Here is a 24,497-nt window from a genome sequence, read left to right as displayed (position 1 = left end):
CAGCAGAAAATGGCAGCATTTGTAAAACTGCATCTTGTTTAAGTTAGGCCACTCGAGGTTTTGTACATCAGAACTTTGATGTTTCCACAGCTTAAAATACTTTAAAATACTTTTTGAGTTCAAGATTTCAGTTAGTCTACAATCAAATAAGGCAGCTATAGAAACACTGGAAAAGTGGAAAGTGGGCTTGTACCATGCATTCTCTGTAAAAGAAACATACAAAAGCATTTATGCATCTGAGACAAGTAATGGTTAAAAAGTTACAGAGAGAACACAAGCATATCTTATTCGAGTGTTCCAATTTTTAGTCTATATTGTTCTGTCATCCAACCTCCAAAAAAAAGACACTGTTCAAATACATTTTTTATGTACACTTTTTCAGTGACTATACTTAGCTATGTTTAACTCTGTGTTAATGATCAGCTATAACATTTTCTGTCATTATATCCATATATAAACAAATCTGGAATCTCATGAAATATGCTTTAATGGTTGAGTTGACTTATAGTTTTTCTGTATTGAGTGATAACTATGATTGGCAGTATTTTAAGGTTGCCAATTACCATGTAATTATGCATATATGGATTACTTTTTTTCCTTACATTTCTGTAATAAAATTGAACAGGTATTCTATGTATCCATATATATATGTTCTCCCTTAAACCATTAACTATCTAGAACATGGCTTGTAGCTGAATTTCCTTTATTTATTTTTGTAAGGACTGTTTGCTCATAAAATAGCATATCTGTGCTAAAGAGTATCTCTCTCATCAGACTATTCAAAGCTAAGGACTAACAATACTAGCAAGAAAACATGGTGAGATCAGCATATCCTTTTCTGTCTCCTTGGACAAATATTTAATTAAAAAATTGTTGTTCAGATCAATCTGCTGAATCAGATGTGCTATGAAAAGTCCATGTACTTAAGCAACCTGGGTTGGGACACCCCCTGCTTGTTCATGATGGTATCACATCTGGAAAGCGTAATTTGGTATCCTGAAGTTTGCTTCTGTAAACTGGGATGTGTAACAAAGTGACTACAGCTGGGTTACCTGTCCCAATGTTTCTTGGCAGATGAACATGGTAGATTTGGTTTTGACATTTTAGGGGCTGTTGCTCAGATTTTCCTGATTGTTTCCACAGATCTGCATCTAGGGGAGTATTAATCTCCTAGACAGTAGGGGAATAAGAGTACCCTTTTTCACAGAGTTACTCTGATCATTTTACTCTTTTCTGGTGAACAGCAATCATTCATAAGACTTGCACACTATGATAGAGTAGATTGATTATTAAATTCCATGCATTCCCTCTCATTCTCCAAACAGTGCAATCAGAATTTAACCTTTGGAGCTTCATGGTGAAAAACTGTTAGCAAAAGGAGTCCCAAGTATAATAAAATTATTACACAGTTTTATTTTGAACATTTCGCATTTTTTTTAATACAAAATTATGTAGGTCAAGAAATAATTTACAAACTTTTAAGTTCTTATCCTGGCATTTGAAATAAGAATGATTCCAAAGGAAGTTTGTAAGCTATTCATAGGAAATTGTCGTTATGTACAAAATGTTTATTGACATGATTTAAACATCACATTCGTAAAAATGTGAGCTGGATTGCTATCTAGCATATGAACTACAGGTAAAACCTGATAAGATAACTTGTTAGAACAAGTCATTGTTATCCAGTGCTAACAAAATAGACAGTAGCTTTCAGAGTTTTTTGATTTTCCTCCAAGGTTGTATTAGCCTCAAAGTCATTTCAGGGTTTTACTGCATTGTGAACAATATCTAAGCCCTCTTATGATTGCATAAAAATAAATTTTTGAAACATTATACATAAAACAACAGAAAGGTAGAGGCAATAAAGTAATATATTTTTTATATAACCAAGGGTTTTTTTGGTTCTGTGAAGAATCATTTCATCATATCCCTTTTTTTTTTCTGAGCAGAGTAAGTAAGCAATACTGAAGTAAAGCATTTTCATCTACCTGTAAAACAGTTTCTGCCCTAGACACATCCTATCAAAGTAGGTTATTTAGGTAATATACTTAGCCAAAATGAATTGTCCCATGAGCAGCAGTACCCTGGCATGAACTTGTCAATTTTTTAATGATTTTAATATTTTTGTAGCATGGGATTAATACAAAAATAAAATTACAGCTTATTTTTCAATCCAAAAAGTTAAAATAATTTCAAATCTTTTACCTTTCCAAGTACAAGACTGCAAATAGTCAACAGTGCAACCCCTACACAGAGAGACTCATTCGACTCAATTATTTAAAAAAAAAAAAATCTGTGTGTTGCCAAGTTCAAACTTGACAGTTTATCCCAAAAAGAGATTTACAATGAGAGGTGGCTCTATTTAAATATTTATGCTATAGATCTATATATTCCAAGTAAAAATACTTATATCTAGAATTCTGTGGAGAGTTATAATAATTAGGGTCCATAAATATTGCTGCAGTTCAATTACGGTACAATAATTACAAAATATAGAACATCTCTTTACAAATACAAATCAGTATATATTACAATTCATTTACAATAATTTCTACTATATAATTTTTAGCAAACTATCTTATCTAATTCTACTTTAACCTGGTTGCAAATGCATTAGTAAGAATGCAATTATTCCAGTATGTTTTGCCCTTAACGTGATAGTCATAAAACAGACTATCTGAATGATATTTTCCTATGTAAACTGGTGTTACATATGACAGAATATTCTTTATATAACTTCTTTTTCCAATGATCTCTAACAGGTAGAGCATGACAAACCATATTTTAGAAGAGCATTAAGAAAAGAAATCAGGAGGCAGGTTTGAAAACAATATTAGAATGGATATGCAATGAATAGCTGATATGCTATTGAGCACTGAGGTAATGACATTATTGGTTGTCATCACTCATCTTGTTATTTCCCACGCAATTTTGTGCTGGACTTACACAGATACTTCATTGACAAAATCCTGCTCTACTACAAAGGACAGCAGCACAAGGTTGAAAGACAGGCAAGATATTACACCTCAGAATCCTACTCTAGCCCTCAAAAAACTGATTGTCAGAACCTGCTTGGTTTCAAAATAACCTTATCCCTACAGAGGAACTGAAGATTCTGTGGGAGGAGCTTGATGTACCGCAACTCCGACCACATTTCAGCAACCCGGAGATAATCTATTTATTAGTTATGGCTTCCTTGAGGTGTGACATCACTTGTACAAAACTTGATTGGTTATTAATTCCAGCTAGTGCCTAGCATCTTTAAACTATGAGGCACTTTTTCTGTTATTAAAATCATTTTCCTTGCTAAATACTATAAGCTTGTAATGCATATCATTTCATCAGCTAAGTCTTCTTCATATCGTCCTGGTTCTGGTTCTTCATCGCTGTAGCCAGGACCAAAGTCTTGAAGTTCATAATCTTGTCTGCTTAAAATGGGAAACATATCCCCATTGGTCCCATTGCTAATATTTCCATTGAGAAGATTACTTGCTGCGCTTTCCATCTCATCAATAGTCATGTCACACGCATCAGCAATCTCGTGTTTTGTAGCTGAAACAAATTTAGGGTCTTTTGCATACCTTCCTAGGCCTTCAGATATAAGTACCTGGCAGATGGAGAGGACAGAATGAGATACAAAGTGGAATTATGGAAGAACATTCAGATCATAAAAATGTTTTTCATTTGTGGAAAATACTAGAAACTCCATGCTAAATCACAAATCAATGATCCAAGTGATAGATGGAAGCAAGAACAGTAACTATGATACTCAGAAATGCAATACATTATTTTACTTATCTTCAAATCCTTTTTTTTATAATACAAAGGAATTCTTAGCATTCTTTAGTATACTACAACTCAAACATTGTGGTCCTTATTCATCCTCTCCACACCCAGTATATTGATTCATAGAGTTCTTGTTCTTTTATTCAGATTACTTTAAAAATAGTGATGTATTTATATAGAAAAAAAATACAGAGAAAACTGGTCTATGTGTTATCTTTCCCCTATCAGCCCTTGTAGAAGGATACTTCACAACTAATCCTCATTGTCTAATAAACTTAAATTTCATTTTAAATCCTGTCCTTGAAGCGTTTCCAATTTTCCTTCCACGTATTTCTTGCAGTTTGATTTCCAGCTCCCTGCCACTGATGTTAAGATTTGGATTTACCTGAAATCCTTTACAACATGACAACTGAGAATAAGTTCCCCTATCTTTACCTAAAACCGTTTCATTTGAAAGTGAAAATACCACATTTTCAGGGAGATCATATGAACTGAGCCATGTGCTTTTTAAAGTTAACATAAAAACTGAGCAGACACACTTGACTACTTCAGAGGTTTCTGCAATACTTACCGCTTCTACCAAACTGTCTGCGCTCCTCTGTTTGTCACTATGTTTATGCCTAAAGTCGTTAGGTACAGTTAAATTGGCTGGTGTAAATGTTCGGTAGGAAATATCTGGGTCATCTGTGTACCAGGAGCTCCTGTGTAAGGAAGGCAGGCTACCATTCATATGCTCTGTAGATTCAGCCCTGTCAACTTGGATTAGAGGTGTGTAATACGGAGTGCAGTCCCTGTTGGGAGGGGTTGCAGGAGGGGTGGCCCAGGAACGTGTTGAACGACTTGGTGAATGTTTATGAGCTTTACTGGAATCCAGACCTGCAACAGCCATGACCTGGTTGTGGGGAAGAATTTTAAAACTTAGAGAATTCAAATGCTCAGTCATACCCATTTCTGATTTTAGCAAACAAGCTGTTCAAGAAGCAGCTATGCAAAGTTAGCATTTTGTGATGTTTAAGAGTCATGTAAAAGGGGAACAGAAATGCAATTAGTAGATAGAAGATAAAATTGTATTTTTTTTCTGTTATTATAACTGGTTTAAGCACGTCGCTTTCCTCAGCCTCTGAGGAAGAGCGACCTATTCACCTGGCATCATTTAGAATTGCTGAAAAACTTTTCTTATTGGTACAAGTCCTCTATGCCTGATGATGAAGCAGGGGATAGGAGACTTGTGCCACAGAAAGATTTTGTTTGGTCATATGAAACCAAATGATTCCATTTAATTTGAAGTAATTAAAAACATCAAAAAATGAATAAGACTACATGCCACAAGATCTAGTTTAGATCAAGTAAGGAGATGTAAATACAATGTAATAGGAAGCAATAATCTGATTCACACAAATCAGATTCAGCTCCAGACACAGAACATGAACTAATTTATATTCACCACACATTGCCTATGCTTGTTAAAACGTCTTTTAATTATCCCAAAGCACCTTTTTATTTCACAGCAACATCCTCATGCATTGTAATGACCATCTAGTGCTATATATCTCTATTACATGACATACTGAGAGCTGCAAGATTGTCTTTACAAATTCAAATTCATTGTCCTATTTTCATTGAAACAACACCAGTTTTTATGCAGCACCAAATGAAACAGTGCACTTTGACTCAGAGATAAACCATTAAGATAAACTTTTGTTTTACTAAATCCTTAAGCAGGTAGAAAATACTGCAGTCACTGAGGTTTGCACACAAAGTACTGACTCGCAGATTTTTCCTTTTTCCCCCGACTCAGTAGATCGGTGGAAGATCTTCAGGAACTCACCCAGGTGACCAGGGGAAATGCAGGCTGCTTAAGAAGTGCAGTAATAGCAGCTTGCAGCTACTGAGCATTTTCCAAGGATCCTGGATGGTATCTCTAGGCTGTACAAATTACCATTTTCTCAGGGCCACATGAGAGCTGAGTAATGAGCTGCAGAAAATGTATAGGTTGTACTTGCAAACTCTTGCAAATGCAGCTGAGTAACTCCATGTGGAAAGATCAATCAATGGTTGCCACATTATTCAGCCCTAGTCAAAACTAGGGTTTGCCAGCTGCTTGTTCCACTTAAAGAATCACAGGGAAAACTACCCACTTTCAGTGTTTTGTAGAAGGCAGATGTTAGAGAAGCCTTGCATCTAGCAACTACCAGAAATAACATGGTACACACGTGGCCTGGAAATAGTGCACAGGCAAACTGCAAAATCCACTAGTACTGTTTCAAGCAGGAATGACAGTCAGAGGTACAATATGGAAGCTACAAAGATGGAATTCATTATTAGTTTAAAAAAAAAATTTGGATTTACCTGCTGCTGCATTAAGTGAAGTGGTAAAGCAGTGCGATGGTGGAAATTTGGAGAGAGTGGTATGTCATCTTGACTACTTTGTCGGCGGAGGCATTCAAAGTTAAAGGAAGATCGTCTATTTGCTACAGGGAAACCATAATTCATTAGGAAAATAAAATACTTTCTTTTCCTCCAGGTTTATTATTTCCAGAATTTCAGTGTGGGCCAACTAGCACACAAATAAAAAGATATCCTTCCAGTGAGAAATAAAGTCTGCTAACAGAAGTAAGCAACTGGTAATAAATAAAGGATAGATTCAGCACATGAGCAAACACAGTCCTAGGCAGAAACATGAGCAGCCTAACGTGACGCAATTTGAAGCAGCTCTGTTGACAAAGCAAGCGTTGTGTAATGCAGCAAATTGATTCAGACAATTCAGAGTTTTGCTGTAAAATTCTGTGAATAGTTAAAACGAGTTTATTCCTTCTTCCCCATTAACTCTTCATTCTAATGAGCTGGATTTCCCCAAGAAAATACCAAATGCCCAGTTCCCTGGAAGAAGTGTGCAATATGAAAAGCCACGTTCAAGTCCAAATCAACTAAACATTATCGATTCTTGGTGTTTGTTGTGTTACCTAAGACAATGATAAGCCATGCTCTCTGCTGTTATGAAGAACATTTACTGCTCATGTAAATGCCAGAAAGGAAAAAAAAAAAAAAAAAAAGTAGAAATCTAAACTGGATCTAGATGTTTAGCTCATGTGGAATTGTTTCATCTGGTCTTGGTGAAAGCCTGTGAAACGATGGATAGCAGCACATGGTGACATTCCTCTGTGTTAGTTTCAGTGTGAAGAAAACCTGGATGCTGAACAGCAGCTGGGATCCAGCTATGTCTTCATCGGAAAACTGGAATAAGCCTGACAGCACAAAGGAATGATAAAAAATTTTGCTCTCCTGAAACTAATGGAAAGTTGTATCTTTTTTCCAACACCAGGAATGTTGTGAAGAGAGTTGAAGAGTTAATTGACATAAACTCTAGATTCATCATAGTTATCACCGGCCCCTTAATGCTGGATAGCAACAACTGAGGTTCCCTAAAGAGCCACAAGATGAAACCAGGCTCCTCCAAAAGGCAATTCAGTCTACTTTTAATACAAACTCTGCATCTCTTTTCATTAACTCTATAGCAAATCATATACTAACAGATCCTAACAAATGCTAAATGTACCAATTCTGAAATGAATAATAAATAAAATAAAATAAATAAAATAAAATAAATAAATAAAATAAAATAAAATAAATAAAGCTCCCTTGTCCAAAACAGGACATTTTGCAGATGCTTCTCTCCAGAAGACAGGTGGAAAGAACATGAGAATTAGTTCTCAGTGCACTTCTGGAAGTTACTCAGATAATACAGTAATGAGTTTGCTATAAAACCTCTAGAAGGCCTGACAGAACTCAATTTACTCACTATAGTACTCAGCCAAGATAATGGATGTTACATGAACTTGGGTTGAATTCAGATGCTAGTAGAAAAACTTCAGTGCAATGTTGCCGGTACTTTTTCAACACTTTAAGTAAGAACATGAAGACTTCCTCCCAAATCAAAGAGCACATAAACTAACTACAAATAATAGCCTTGAACTTCTTTTAAAATCTGCTGAGATGCTGAGCCTCTAAAATTTCTCATCTGTGCTCCCAAACATTAAAAAAACAGTTATGACAGGAGGCCTGACTGTCCTCTTGTGTATACTGGTGTAAATCAAAGGGCTTTTCTGAAGCTCTTCCTATGCCACCCTTATGCAACTTAGATCAAAAGTAGGTCCTCTTATCCTAGGATGTCAAATACCCTCTTATCTAGTACATTTATCTAGCTGCTTGCATGTAAGAAAGAGCACCCTGCTTAGTTCACCCTATTGGTGAACTTCCTCTAAAGACATCTGTTGTATACTCTCATCAGAACTTCATCAGAAAAGTTAAATGGAGCCAAAAGGCTGCAGTCACAGGAAGCCTTCAGCCCTTCCAACACTTCCACAGGAAGACCCCAGAGGATTTTTACAAGAAGGCTGTTGTCCTACAGTTTATGGAACAGATACCTGAAGCATCCATCTCTCTGGCTTAAAATTCCTCTGCTATCAGAGCATCTTGTAGAAAGATGTACAGAAATCTCCTTTCACAGCCTCCCCTTTGTCTGAAATCTTTCCCTGCTGCTGCTGGAGGAAAGCCAGCAGCTTTCTGTACATTCAGCTGAGCTGAGCTATTTACCCTTTGTAGAATGAGACTCAGTCCTTGTGCTTTTTTCCATCTGCACCACTTAGGGTCAGAAAGTCACAGGAGGGGTCAGACAGTCACAGGAGCTGAGTGCCCTACATGTCCAGATGGCACTGTGTATATGGTCAGAGCACTCAGGGACGTGTGTAACAGACCTGGCAATGCTGACCATGCTATACCTGAGTACCCTTAGGGGCACTGTGGGGGTGGCATGGAGCTGAGTTTTGTTTCTCACGCACCCACCCCTCCACACCAACCCTTGTTAGTTTAACACTCGAAGGCAGTTTAGTTTGCACTTCACAACCCAGACAAAGTGCTTCCTCCCTGTGAAGTGTCAGAAGGCCAAATTCCAAAACCTTTGCATCTGCGCCTCATTTCACCAGAGGATTAGCACTGCTAACCTCCGTAGTATGGCCTGGAACATACAAAAACAAAATTAGAGGATAAGAAGCCTGAAAGGTCTTGGTAATGCAGACAGAGAAACACTGTGCTTGAGAGGAAAGGAAACCAAGTGAAGGATCTGAGAACTAAAAGAAAAGACAGTTAAAGAAATGAGTAAAAAACATATGTTGGCAAAAATAATTCAATCTATACACTGAAATATTTTCCCAATCAGGAGCAGCACAGAATTTTAAGGTACGTTCTACAGATGGCAGAGTGAATTTCCAATGTAAATCTGAGATAAGATGCTTGGTCTGGGATAACGCTGTTATTTTTCACAGGGAGTTGAGACACACATTAAAAATCTAAAGGCATTCCAGAGTTCTTTGGGCAGAAAAACAAAACAAAAACTATCAAAAAACCCACAACCCCACACCATTAAGCTCTCTCTTGGTTCTGTTTTCCCTGAAAACTGCTATATTTCAGTCTAGTGTTTACTAAAGCAGCAGGAGGTAAAGATGTAAATGGAAGCGGTCCCAGTGCCAGTAAGCAGCATGTCTGCCAAGAGATGGGGACGTGCCAGCAGGTCCGGAGGTGTTCCAGAGGGATAATGGCAGCACAGCATATCTGTGGGTCTGGATAAAGGGGGCACAGACTGAATCCCTCTGATCAAAGTTTCAGAGAAAACTACTGCTGCATTCTACCTTGCTCTTTCTTCATTTACCAATTCAAGTTAAAACTAGCAGTTAAATCAATTATTTTCATATTACTGCATGAGTGAGGCAAGAGATATTAAAAAGGCTGACTTGTGTGCTAGAATCTGTAGGTTGAGCAATGTCTCAGGATGGATAGGTTCTTCTGCTATACACAGTAATCTGCTAGCAACATTCATCGAGAAATGTCTTGTTTGAAATCCAAGTTACAAAGAAGCATTTTGAAACTGGAAACCGTCTTAATGAATTTAAATAATTCTGGATTTGCAAACAAATTGTTCTTAATGTACTTACGTGTCGGTGTTGGAGGTAGCAGCCGTCTCCTAGGAGATCTTTTTGTATCGTAACAGGGCTGTGAATCGTCTTCCTCAAAAAACCCATGTGGGTGATGGTAACCTTTTGGTCTCTCAAAATCATGGCAGTCATGGCAGTGATGTCTACAGTGGTAATCATATATATGCCTGAGTTAAAGTACAATTAAAGTAAATGTTATTTCAGAGTTTCTGTAAGTTGATCTATTTAGGTGTTTTCTAGAAGATAACCAAACAAAACCAAGTATAACTACATTATATAATTACATGACTCAGTTTTAAAACCCATGTTCTGTATGCAAACTGATTTTGAGAGAGTGAGCATAAACTTTTCTATCAGTATAATTACATAATAAATTCTCAGATTAATTTTTTATCAAAGTATATTTTCAATGAAGTTATTTTTACCATTACAAGCTAAAATGTACATTGCTTAAAAAACAAAAACAATATTCTGTTCTGCTCCTGCCATTCTCTTTTGTGAACCCTAGCTATGGAACACAGAAACCCAGAGAATGGAATTCAGCCTTTTACACTTGGATACTTGTCAAAAATCAAATCCTGTAAGGTTATTATTTGGCTGTAATTATCATACCAAAAATAAGTGGCCTGAGAATTCTGTATAACTTAGTATTTATGCAAATCTTAGCTTCTATGCAATCCAACAAGATGCACATGAGTGTGCCAATCTTGTCAAAATTCAGATGGCAAAAAAGATAGGAGAGGAGGAGGAGAATAAAGCATGTCTGGCAGTTGTGCGTATTCATTTACGGCTCTAAGATAAAAGGCAATAAATTCCTCCACTACTTTTGAGCAGTTGTTAAATTTACTCATCAGAGGGAAGCACAGCTATTTTAAGGAAGAACACCACAATCTACTGAAGATCTTTTAAGTCCAAACGAAAAGTTAGGACCTGACGTTACTGAAGCCATGTCACAGCAGTAATACTCAAGCCAAAGTTAACTTAGGAACCACTCTTCTAAAGTTAGGAAATCCTATCCCAGTCCAATTCTGAAGACTGTGTGAAACAAAGCTGCAGTGAAAAGCTTCGATTTATCAAAATTAAATTAAGGCTTTTTTTTTTCCCCTTAAACCTAAAATTAAGTTATTGAATGCAAAGATCAAAGGAGTTAAATACAAACAATCAGGTAACAGTTGTTAAATACAACTGGACCTTGAAAAAAACAAACTAACCCTATGTGATAGAAATACCACAATTAACTAGGCTACTATTCTGAGTTTCGGCCAGAGAAAACACAAATGAGTGAGAAAAGCGAGAGGAACTGGGTTACAAAACGAGAACTGTGCAGTTACAGCAAGGAGCCTCTGGTCAATACAAGTCTGCACATTGTTCAGTAATACAAACGTGTAACAAATGCCAATATGCTGACTGAAATGCAATCTATGACATTTCCATAAAACATATGAACAAACCATAAAAACTATCCATTCCAATCACCTAAAGGCTAGGAAAACGTGACAGTGATTGTATCAGGGAGACAGAAAATGATGCTGAGAGGAACATTATTAATGAAGTGGTAATAAAGAAAATCTTCAAAAGGAAGACATCCAATTCATTAGTTAAGCTAATACTACAAGAAGAAAGCCATGTCTAAAAGTTCCTTTATCTGACCTTAACCCTTAATTCCACTGTAATTGAAATTTTGTTTATAAACAAAAGGCTTCTTTGGTTATGCACTACTTTATACTAGTCTATATAGTTCAAATGAACTTTCTGCTTTGCTTAAAATCTTGTACAGAACTTTTGCCGAATCCAGCGCTTGATGCCAAACACAAAGGTTTGCAGAACCTACACTATTTCTATTCATCATTTCACTTACCAGCAGTTGTGGAGTATTAACTTCATTAGAAAATTTTCACTGTAAGTACTCTTGGTGGAGCATATATGGATACATACATATGTTCCTGAAATCTTTTCTCAGTTTAACAAATATCCTCACCTGCTTCCTGACAACATGCTGTCTTCCTCATAATATTCTTCTCCACTAAAATATTCCTGTTCTTCCAAATAATGATCGTCATTGCAATAGTCTTGAACTTCACGTTCTTCACGGCAAATAGTAGGTCGACGTCCATCACCAGAGTCAGACCTGTAAGCAGCAAACAAATACTTGGGACTGATTATAGTTTAGACATAGCTCTTTGAAGGTGCATTCAATAAAAAAGAATTAACAACTCAGGCAGAATGTGACTTTATAGTAAATTCTGTAGAACTACAGTTCAGAATAGAAGCAGTTTACCTGTTTTTTCATGACCTTCCTTTATTTGTTTATGGTACAAATATGAAAAGAATTAACATGGGGATGTTCTGTGAAGTTGAATACATTTAAGACATTTTTACAAAATATAAATTCAGAGTACTTGGCAGAAAAACAGCCTCTCTCAAATCTTGGAAGGTTGCCACATAGCTAAACTATTAAGGAGCATTCACTGAGGTCTTCCAAGAAAAATGCATGTCCAAATCTAGACACTAAAAACTACCACTGAAAGTACATTTAGCAATGCACTTCAAATAACACACTACATCTAATTTTAAAATCTTGTCTTAGAAAATATTCAGATACAAGGCCAGGATACATTTTGGGCCCCCTATAAATGGGATCATGCATAGAAGTATTTACAAAAGCTAACATCATTTTTTTTCCAGTTTATGCAAGTCAATCTTAAACAAGGACTACCACCAGGTGTGATCTTTTGTTTGCTGAAAACTGCACAAACCTGTGCAGACTTTAGGAGGGTTTGAATAGTTTTGAACTATAAGAGAAGTTTACCATTTTAGAATAAACAGTGGAAAATCTGACTTAGCATTCTTCTATTTAATTTATCAGCATATGCATTGTCATGCAGTTAGTCTGGAGAACTATACAGCTTCTTAAAACGAACAAAGAAAAAAAAATATTTTGTGCTTTTCAATTATATCAGAACAAAGTAAACTCACCTAATGTATGTTTCATAGTAGCGGGTTCTATCCAGGTAAGCCATGAAATTATGGAGAAAGATACTTTTAAATCACGTAGTTTTGAGAAATTCATTGGTGATTACATTGTCTGTACTGTAACTAATAATTTCATTTTAAAGAAAATGACTATTTTCAAACCTTATTAAAGTTATACCATTTTCCCACATATCAAAGCTATAGTTTGAGTTTTGTACATTAATAGAGAACTGAAATGAAGCTAAATATATGAGTTAGTTTAATGCAGCACAATTTTTCTTATAGTGGATTTAAAATACATACATTAATTTAAAAGCAAATATTATTTTTGTAAGTTTACCTTCTACTGCTTGGCCTTCTACGCTTCTCATGATCAGCTCTGGAGTATGAATGGTAACCATTTTCAGATCTATGCTCATGATTTCCAAAATTTGTATGTTTTCCGTGGACAACTTTGGACACGTTGGCATTATTGAGATTGGCATTTGTTGAGTTTGGAACTTGCTTTCCTACTGAGCTGTGGTTATGATGATTGCGGTATATAGAATTTCCTGTCTGAGGATATGGATTTTTCTCAGTATCACTTGCAGATGGAATTGAAGGCCGTTGAACATGTAAGGGACGGTGTGTGGTGTTGATCTGTTGAAATGAATCTCGTCTGTCACTGCTAATATGGTTTATGTGGTTGCCAAAGAGGGCACCATTCCTCTGTTTTAGGGGAAGAGAAAGAAAAAATAACATCAGATACCTTAGCAAAACACGTTTCTGACAGCGAAGACGTCTCTCCTACATGCATACAAAGTACCAAATAAACTGTGATTTTTCTTTCTAATTTATGATGCTTCAGATGGGATCTGCTGAAGTGATAGAGATGTGATTGTGATAATGACAATATTTGTATTTCAGAGTCAAATCAGTGAACATTATTCTTTTTCCATACAACTAAATGTGACATCCAGCTTACTCTGTGTTTTGTTACACAAGAGAAACCTAGATTCCCCTACATGAAGAACATGCACCAAATTCCTCAGAAAGCGACAGGTCTGTGTAATTTCTGAGAACACTTCGGTGGAATTCTTTCTTATTTTCTCAGAGCATCGGTTTGCAACAGGTGTCACTCAGACAGGATGGAGTGCTATGCAACAGTTTGCAAGCATATCTCAGGTAGATAGCATTAACTTCAGTGGTTCCATTCTTTCTACTTGCAGAGGTATAAGAAAGAGCAGTAACTCTTTATCAGTCCTGAGAGTGAAATGGATGATGAGAAAGAATGAAGTGATAAATTAGGACTATGACATGCAGCTCTCTTTTCCATCTAACCCAGATTATGTAGCCTCCCTGTCTAGCCAGGGGTGCGTCTTGGATGACAGCAGTCTGTCTTGAAGCTCAATCTAGAGAAGACAGGAGGTAATGATGGTTGGCAGAGAAATGCATCTACTGATGGTCACTGCACCACTGTCTCCAGTACCACATCCTCCTTTTTTGTAAAGGAGGACAGCAAGCTATGAGCTTCTGACAATTACTGCAGGAACATGCCTTTACATCGACTTCTTCTGAAACGTTGCAAAGAATTAAGTTTTCTTGCTAGCTGAAAAACAGTTTGCTGATTACAATACCAACTTTAAGTGCTCACCATTAGCCTGAATAGCTAAAGCATAAAAGAGGAAAACCAAAATTTTTTCCCAATTAATTCTTATTGATATCCCGCACAGGAAACTGGAACTGGCATTTGTGAGTTGACTTCTGTGCAATTCTAGGCATTCTTTTAAAATATGCAGCTCTGCAACTCTTGTGGTTTGGCTGCCTAGAAGTTCATCTCTTCTTCCTACCCACCACTGCAGATGTTAAGACATTTCCCATTTAAACCTTGCCACTATCTCAGTTTGAGCTGTCTTCATAGACACATGCAAGACTCACACATTTCTTAGGATTTACTTAAGAAAAAATAAGAATTAGGGAGAAAAAATTAGGGGCAGGAGAATCACCCTTGCAGGAACTCCTTTCTAAATTTATGATGAGACGCAGATGTCCTGGTAATACCATTTTTCTAGATAGACATAAAACATACTTGATGTTTATAAAATATTTACATTTTCTGGTTTGAGGCTTTTATTATTCTTCCATATTCGGGGATAAACTCATTCTATAAACCTTATATTACATAACCAAACAACAACAACAAAAAGTCACATAGCTGTGTTCTAACATTACTTTATAAACATCCTCCTCCTCCTCTGGATTGTTTTCCTCTGGTTCATCATCTTGCAAGTCACAGGATATAGCTCGGCGTATTTCAGGACCAATATCATGAAGTGTCCTTAGTCCTGCCTAAATCAATGACAATATCATAACATATTAGGAATGCAAATTCTTCTATAGTTACAGACATGTAAAATTCTTAAAAAACAGTTAACAAGCTTTTGTATCCTGATATTCATAGATGAAGCATCCTACTATGTCTCTTTACTGTCATTAATAAAAGGCTTATAGTCCAGTACAGTCCCGTTGAAGTGAAGTGTCCTTATTACCACTGTGTAGATCCTGACTAAAGGACCACTGATATTTATGGAACCCTACAGAAATAAAATTCATCTTATAAGAAATTATAAGCAATCAACAAGTACTTTAATAAAATGTATTTCAAAGAGATGTATATTTAATGTTAAAAACGTGTTTGCAGCCTGTGTCCATGCAGGAAACACAAAAGGATCTTTGCTCCAGCAATAGCAGTTTTAGCAGAGCTCAGACTGTAAAGAAAGCAGTGAAATAATTCCAGCTCGTCTGTGCTGCCTGCAGGTACAGATGTGAAGCTTCAGTGTAGGACAGAAAGCCATCCAGCTACAGCAGCAGGGGCCTCAGCATGTATTGGTTCATACTCCTTCTCAAGCCTGCTATCAAAAGGAATTTATAGCAAGAGGGTCTGTGCTGGAACTGCCGAAGAGACCCCTACACATCACAGAGCTAACAGACAGCATCCTAGCGCCCAACAATTCCGTGCTTTTGTATGCCTTACCTACTCTGAAAAGATGATATTTTTCCTATTTTTACTCTGGCTGCCAATGTGTAAAGAAAACAAAAACAAAACAAAACAAAACAAAACAACACAACCTTGTTCTCCCCAACTCTTTTTTTTTCTTCTCAGGTTCAGAAGAAATCAAGAATTTGTTTACCCCCTTACTAATGCTACACTTACACATATAAAGAGCATGCATGGCACTTGGCACAATCACGATCTAAAAGCCTGATTTATCATCTTTCTGCGCATTTTTGATACAGATGTGAGGGCTGACCAGCCCATTGGGGCACGTTACTTCTCCTGGGGTGGCATGGAGATGGGTGGGGCATTTTGCATGGTTCAGAACACAGATGGAGCTGGAGGGCCTTAGCAGGTACCAAGCATGGCTGGGTCGCATTCCTGCTGCCCATCTCACACATCCCTGGGAGCTCGCTGCAGCCCTGCACCCAGCTTTCAGACCCCAGTGGGAACAGCCAGTTTGCTGGGGAGCAAAATGGCATTTATGCAGTGTGGGCAACCAGAACCTGGAAAGGGATGAACTAAAAAGCTTTGTATCAGCCTGTGTGGATTTACCACATGTTCTTGCTCAGGTTTCACTCTACTGGTGTTTTACCTCCTGAAAATGGTGCTTGAATAATCACATTAGCTACGTGAACTTGGCAATTACATTTTCTTCCTCAGGGATGATCTTTGAGAGTTATGCTGTAGTAGAACAGGTCTCTAAAATCATTTACTAGGGAGTTAATATCCAATATACTTTTCATGAATACATTGTGCTTTTTCCCACTTCTTGTGCTAATTACATAGTCAAGTTTAGCAAGGTTGCTAATGGCATCACTTTGTAAGGTGCTAAAGGGAAGTAGAATTAACACTCTCGGGTACAAATTTCAAAACAGACCAAAGGCTTTAGTATTTATTTAGCAGAGGATTACTACTATATTTTGGTTACTTGGTCATTAGCAAGAATAATCACTTACATTTCCAAATCACTGACACTATAACATAAACTGTAGTAAGAACAGAACACAATGCCAGAACTACTAAAATAAGAAAATATGCATGCAGAAAAATAGCTGATTAGACCTACGCTATAGCAGTGAACGTAAGAGACGTAGTAGCCAAGTCTCGATTCCCCAGTGTTCCTCATCTTCATCAAGCCCACCCTCTAACACTGAGGCTGAGCGCACTGCTCTACAACGGCACAAAAGCTCTGTGCTTTTGGTCAAGCCCCAACTCCCTGCAAGCTAAGCCCTTCTCTGAATGCAATGCTCTCAGCAATATTATACATTTTAGCTCTAGCAAAAACTACTAGCTTATGTTCCTGTATGCCAAATTGTGACAAAGTCCCATAAATATATACCTGAAAACTGAGAAAAGGCAAATGTTTGGCAGGAACATATCCAATAATCACGTAATTACATTTCCCACTTCCTTCTGGTATATTTCTTGCTGAATTACTCCCTCTTAAAAAGAATAAATAAGAGCAGGCAGCTTTTATCTTCTCATCTCACCTCAGTAATACTCATTTTCCTGTGACAGACCCCTTGCAATGACAGTCACCAGCAGAAGATTAAAACCTGAATCACAGTATGTAAGAGTATACCTTTTAAAGTGAAACAATCAGCTTTATTTACTGACATCCAGTACCAAAGCCATAGGTTCTACAAGCAACACCTGATTGCAGTATTAAAATATCCCTCAGGTTATTTGCTCCAACAGAATCACCCAGAATGACCTTGCTAAGTCCATCAGTAAAGTGACTACTCCCATGTACTGCCCCATTTTACATGGAGTACTCGAAAAGTATTCTAAGCAATCTAAGAACAATTTTTACAGCAGGAGGGCTCTGCACCATGAGACAAACTCTAATGCTGAGCTCTCACTGGTGAGAAGACAACCCCTCGTTATATCAGTCAACTTCACTGAAGTTGGGCTGACGTAAAAACGCAGGCACTGTACTTGTCTGCCAGTAGGAATATCCCTCCTCTGAACCACATTTCAGGTCTTCTGTGAAGATCACAAAGAAAGCATGGGCTGATAAATACTTAACTTTTACCTTCAAGTACTTTAGAAGCAAATCAAAGATCTCTTAAATAAAAAACAACATCACAAAACAACACAAAATCAAACCAACCCTACCCACATCTATCCATTAGTTGAAAGGGAAAAAAAGGTCCTTCTGATACACATTTTCCCCTACAATATTGACCAGTTTAGCCTACCCACAGCAAGAACCCCTCAGGGACAATGGGACTATGCACTGTCCTCCCCTGGACAGTGATTTACCTGCATTTTTCAGGGAGGTGTGCCTGTTTCTTTGTTCCTACAACTGCTGAAGTCCATAGCAGGCAACTACTTCCCTAAGAACTTTATAAAACCTTTTGTTGTTATTACATATAACGAATCAAGACCAGCCACATTTCTGAGGCATCATAATTAAATGACTTTTTAAAAAATGTCAAATTTTAGCGCTATACAGAAATTACTTCCTCACATGGCTTGTCAGAGCTGCAGAGGAAAGGAAATCACAGCTAAATCCTTTTTACTTTCCATAAATGGAACAACTGGTAGGAGTTAAAGACTTATATAAGACCCTTCATAACATTTCATTTAGTTAGTAATGATTGCTGGAGGGGTGACACTCTCTCTAGTCTCCCTTATATCCTTTATATCTATTTCTTAAGACAGATTCTTGATTTCTGCAGATTTTCCCCTGTCCAGAGAATTTTTGCCTTTCCTTAAAGGAAGCTTCAAGATTATTTTATGCTGTTTCATCAGTAAAAACACCTTTAAAGTTTTTCCCTAAATAAATATAAATGTGAGTAAGTATTTTATTTCCTATTTTTTGATGGCCAAAATATAAATCACATTATTTCAAGAAGCAGGGGGTCATATATATGTCTAATATCCATCTCAGCTCATCAGTCTGGAAACTTGCCTGGTTCAAGTTTGTTAAATCGGTCAAACGGATCACATTTCTAAGAAAATGCATTAATAATATCAGATTATAACAGAACACACAACTCTTCAGTTCTGTTATCTCTAACTTTCCAACACAGAGTATCATTATTTGCTATTCACAAGTATTTTTGCTTAGTGGATATGGGACTGGAAAAAATAGTGTGTTTTTTTTTCATATAAAAGTTAGTATTTATGTACATTTACCCAACACCTTTTAGCAAACTTTGTTTTCATCAAAGACACTGGAAGATAGAAAGACCTGTAACAGAGCTGATAAAACATATGCAAGAGATGTTTAGACACTAGTTTTACAGGGATAACAATCAAAACTGCACCACTGAATTATTCACGCTCTTCTGCAAAAGGACATCTGTTGGTTCTATTCATATTGTTCCATTTTGTTGACATTTCTTTGAAGTAGGGGAAGAGAAGAGATACATGCTACTATATTTGATTGACTCTAATTCTATTCTATAGATTTCACTACAAATTTGCAAAAATAAAAGCTCTTTCTTATTCAGACGTTTTCTCTCCAAAATTTATTTTTGATGCCTTTTTTGCTTAATTTGTTCATTCTAGGCATGGGAAATATGAGATATATCAGACCAATAGTTAGTTAGTTCGTGACACAGAGTGCGCCAAACATAATTACATAATAAAACCAAGCATGTCTTTAAATAGGCTTTCCTCTAAATACACAAGATGACTTCAAATTAACATGATAATTCTGTGCAGCTGTCCTTTATGAGGCATAATAGCACCTGCAATGTTTTCAAGATGGCAGGAAGCACTAATACACCAGCGCTGTGTGCTAAACAGCAGCTCGAGAGACAATTAGCGATGCCCCCTGTCTCTGACACAGCACTGAGATGACATGTGTGCCTTTAAAAGTTAAAGAACTGTAGGTGTCCCTCAGTGGTAAAATTGTCATATGACTAATAACTATAGTTCTCAATTGGTCATTCAGAAGGAGATAACCTTAAATATACTTGAAAAGCATCACGTGCCAAAATGCAAAAATATTTAAGTCAAATTAAGCTTGAAAATATTAAGAAGTTAAATATTTCAAAAAGATTGCTTTTAACAAATGCCAAATAGTTTTAAGATTAATTTTATGCATCTGTAGTATTCATAAAACAGTAGCACCATTTTAGATATACATTTTATATTGAGAAGTTTGTGTATAATGCAAGACTTCAGAGTCACGACTTTTAGAAAAATTTTTAAAGGCTTATGAATACTGGAACTACAAAAAGACAATTTTCCCTATATCTGAACTCAGTGCACATCCATTTAGAGGCATCATGCAACCTACACACAGATGAAGTTTTAGCTTATTTTAAGCTGAGTAAACACAACAGTCTAAATAGTAAGAATCACGATCACCACAGTAGTTCTAGTCACATAAAATAAACAATGCTCCGTACTTGAGGCATTTTATAGTGATATCAGGAAATGGCAGACACTTGTATAATATGCTTCATAGATTTTAGAAGAATGCTGGATAGTTACGTATATTGCTATATAAACTAATTACATCTGAAATAAAGCATAAACATGAATTCTAAACGCTTATGTCTTAAGAGTTTCAGAGTACTGAAAGTATATGACTATGAAACTGTTCATATGAACCACTGTATAATGAATGTGATAATGAACACGTTTTTAGTAGCTGCTTATTTTATAGCAAAGAAAACCAAAAAGAACAAAAAAACACCACAGATGCACTGTCACGGCATAAAATAACCTGAAGGCAGTAAGAACAGAACACAATGCCAGAACTAGTAAAGTAAGAAAATAAGCATGCAGAAAAATAGCTGAATAGACCTACACTATAGCAGTGAATGTAAGAGATGTAGTAGCCAAGTCTTGATTCCCCAGTGTTCCTCATCTTCATCAAGCCCACCCTCTTAACACCGAGGCTGAGCGCACTGCTCTACAATGGCACAAAAGCTCTGTGCTTTTGGTCAAACCGTGGCTCCTGTCAAGCTAAGCCCTTCTCTGAATGCAACATGAACACAGAAGACAATTAAATTGAATTTGAAAAAAGAATATTAGCCCCTCAGTAGATGCGTGCTAGGGGTCTACTTTCTCTCAAGTTTACTGAAGGGTTGATTTTACTAACAAAATCTTCATAGATAAAAAGCATAATTAGCTTAACCCAAAGCACATTCCCAAGATCAAGTTCAGCTCAATAAATCAGTGTCTTGTGTCCTTCTGATGTGAAGGGAAATATCCATTAACTTTTATTTGCAGATATTAACAAAGCAGATTGTGTGTAAATAAATGTGAAATACAGATGTGAATGTTACATAGTTTAGAGCACACATGTTCCCTAGGAAAAAGAGCATCAAATTAATTCATTTACTCCAACTAACAGATGAAAGTAATTAAACCTGTTCATGCTTCACTTAACATTTATTTTCACCAGCAATGTGACTACTGTTTGGCTCAATACATTTTTCCATCACCACAAAAAGGCATCTCCTGAACTACTGCTACAAATATAATTTTCTGGTTTTATCCCAAGAATGTATTCATTCTCATTGCGTAAGTATCAATTAATAGAATAATTCACCCCCAAGGAATTTTGTGTCTCATGTCCTAAAAGTGTGTATAACACAACAAAAACGTTGGTAGATAGCTAATGCAAACTGGTCACCTATCATTTCAGAACTAGCTGCTTTTCTTCCCTTCATAAGGACTGAAAACTCCTGAATCTGCAGAAGACATTCAAGCCTGTTGTAGTTCCAAGGACCATCATTATACTATTTCTGAAGATGTTTTCAATGACAATACACAAGTTTAGACCAAATGCTGTTGGTTATAACTTGAAATGCCCTTTTCTGACTGAGGAGGACTTTGAAACTTCATGGCAAAAAGACTTTACTGAGCAGCCTGAGCAGATAAACTCTGGAGACACACTTCATGTTCTAGAGTGCTTCCTCTTCTCTCCCAAAGAGCAGCCTTTGTTAGGCTAACCACAAATGCTGCAGCCTTGAGGACAAACTGAGCTATACAGAACGAAAATCACCCTGAATGCAATCACTGTGGGGTAATAAGGGGAATTCCTGCCTGCTGCAGACTGGTATTCACAAAGCAAACCTAGTTTTGCAGGGAACTCCATTCCAATGGTCTTACTCAACCCAAACTTTGCTGCTTCTTCCCCTCAAACATTTCTCAAGCCAACTATCAGAAGAAGCCATTGTCTTTATTCCAATTGTGTCAAGGTTCTGATACAAAAATGGCAAGGGGACTGCCACTGAAATTCTCTTGACATAACAGGCAATTTGTCTCATGTAACCAAATAACATGAAAGCAAAGGATGAAATTTTCAGATCTTCATTTGTTAAAACTCCTGTCTTAATGACTAAAAAATAAATTAAAATGGTATTCTGTACTTATTCTGTTGTTAATTAGAAGACACTAATTTACAGCTTCTACACTCTTAGCTATCTTAAATATTCCCAGTTTCTATTCCTTTCTTTCTAGATAAGTTATTTTGGTAGAACATACTATTAATTTTCTTTTCTTACAGTCCCCTTCTTTCTCTGATTGTGCAAAGAGTCTGATACCTTCAGTAATTTATTTACTACACATATCTGGTATCATGAACATTGGCATCTAGGATCCAGCTTTCCTTCTTCTGGAAAATTCAATAAATGCTAACTATAAATGTGTTCTGACTGGAACTGATAAATGGCAGAAATGAGACAATACAGAGTGAGTCTTGCAGACTGGAGCATAAAACTCCAAAAATTCAGGAGACGATATTTAGGGTAGAGCATGACTCTATGTTTTTCTCCTTCCTCCACTACAGAAACATGGTGTTGGACAACCTATGTTCTTGATTTTGACAGCTGACGGGATGGAAAAATACCTGCTATCAAGCCTATATATCATACTCACGATGAAATGCAAATGGAATTGATGGAACAGTTATCAGAAATGAGATCTAATTTACTGTTAGCCCCACTGACCAAGTCTTCCTGAATAACTGACATTTTAATAAAGGAAGCTAAAATGTAAATAAGCAGTAACTTTCTAAAAAAAAAAAAATAGGGAAGAGTTTATTCCAGTAGAAACTCTTCTGACCATATCAATACATTGTTTTTTGATTGAGCAAAATTGGTCAGCAAAATAAAGAGGAAAAAAAATAACTTGTTATATTTGTTGATAATCTACTTTGGAGAAATAGCTATAGGAATCAGAATCATTTAGGTTGGAAAATACTCTTAAGATCATCGAGTCCAACCATCTAATCCTTTAACTGCTGGGCTGAACCCCCATAAGACAGGGCTTTTTTCCAACCATAGGTTTCAGGTTTCTTTGAAATGGCATTTCTACTGATATTTGGTAGATGAAGCTGAATTACTATTTATTTATTAGAAAGACAGAAGTAGAACAGAGGAAAATGTGGAGAAAGAAAGAAACAACCTCCTATCTACTAGCCTGAATCATGTTATTGCCACAGGAACATTGTTTTAATCAGAATGAAAACAAAACAAACAAACAAAAAGCCATTGTAGATTCCTAGCAGAGATTCATGGTGCAATTTTTAGCTGTTCTGAACTGAGAAATGTTTGTCTAAAGACAGAGAAAGTGCTAATTCTTCCCAGTTTCATCTTTCTCTCTGTCTTTGGTATTGAACAGAAAGCACAATCTGATAATAAACAATGGAGCACACTCACATTTGGGAACTCTATTTGTTTCTATACTGTTACGTGCGCGACTTCAAAAACAGAGGTGGAAACCTGTAATACTGTGGCTTAGAAATAATTTTGAGCTCCTTATTACCAAATACTGTTCAAAGTCTGCAAAATCCTTTCTAACAATCTGGTGTCTTTCACTTTCCTCTCAACTGTTTCCAGCCTTTTCCTTTTTACCTCTTCCATTCCCCATGTTATTTCTTTTCTCTCTGATGATGTGCAAATATAGCTCATGTTGTCCCGGCAAGCCGTGTGCTCATACATCAGTAACAAGCACTGAGATGAATTTTTCTCTGCCTATTGTAGAGAAATGCATGACTTGGAACAGCAAATGTATCAGAGCTCCTGGTAGAGACATTATTAGGAAATATGAGAGAAAAATTGCCCACTGAAGACAGCAAAGATTGTTATGTTAGACAAAAGAAAAAAAAAACAGTAGGATTTTTAACAAAGAAAAAGATATATGAATTAACACATTCCTCCCCCTTTAGATACTTTTACAACATAGTCTTCAACTTGCATCAGAAAGGTTAAATATCTTTACAGTTTGTTGGAATCCACCCAGCATTAACTGAAGTTTGTTGAGTCATAATCCAATTAAAATGATACAGTGTATGATATCTGGAATTATTTGAGGGCAGCCTTCCATCTGCATGTTTCAAAGTTCATAATGCCAAGGGTATCAATGGATAAAATTTTCAAAATATAACCTTCAGATCACTTATACTCTATGGACTGCTTGCTGCAGGCTTTCCAAAAAACAGATGGCCACGTAGTACTAGTTAATCTATTGTCCTGGGTTCCATTTGACAGCTTGTTTTAAGACACAGGCATTAATATAGCATGTTAATATTACTTCGTACAGAATAAATTGATGAAAGTGAAGTTCAAAATGTGCAAACATTAAAAATGTTGATAAGAACTTATTTCACCAGTAACCATGAATGGAAAAGAAAAAGAACAATGAGAATTAGGAAGCAAATACCATATAAAAACATCTTTACTATGAGGTATATATACTATAGTACTATCTTTACTTTACTAATACCTGTTAGGAAGTTACCT

At 36.5% G+C, this 24,497-nt stretch overlaps 1 protein-coding gene across 1 annotated transcript in view; it reads right to left on the bottom strand.

The window, feature by feature from the left end:
• Positions 1 to 3,313: 3,313 nt before the first annotated feature.
• The window catches only part of CACNA1D (calcium voltage-gated channel subunit alpha1 D), a 184,012-nt gene continuing 162,828 nt past the window's right edge, over positions 3,314 to 24,497 (bottom strand). Inside the window, exons 43-50 of the mRNA XM_035558258.1 lie at positions 14,958 to 15,074; positions 13,087 to 13,454; positions 12,750 to 12,776; positions 11,752 to 11,901; positions 9,774 to 9,940; positions 6,136 to 6,257; positions 4,358 to 4,678; positions 3,314 to 3,607 (exon numbers count right to left, since the gene is read on the bottom strand). Of these exons, the coding sequence (XP_035414151.1) occupies positions 3,314 to 3,607; positions 4,358 to 4,678; positions 6,136 to 6,257; positions 9,774 to 9,940; positions 11,752 to 11,901; positions 12,750 to 12,776; positions 13,087 to 13,454; positions 14,958 to 15,074 (1,566 nt within the window). The remainder of the gene's footprint in view (positions 3,608 to 4,357; positions 4,679 to 6,135; positions 6,258 to 9,773; positions 9,941 to 11,751; positions 11,902 to 12,749; positions 12,777 to 13,086; positions 13,455 to 14,957; positions 15,075 to 24,497) is intronic.

This window comes from Cygnus atratus, chromosome 10 (assembly GCF_013377495.2).
Source record: "Cygnus atratus isolate AKBS03 ecotype Queensland, Australia chromosome 10, CAtr_DNAZoo_HiC_assembly, whole genome shotgun sequence".
NCBI lineage: Eukaryota > Metazoa > Chordata > Aves > Anseriformes > Anatidae > Cygnus > Cygnus atratus.
Note: the sequence above shows the minus strand (reverse complement) of the source record. Positions and strands in the feature narration are given on the sequence as shown.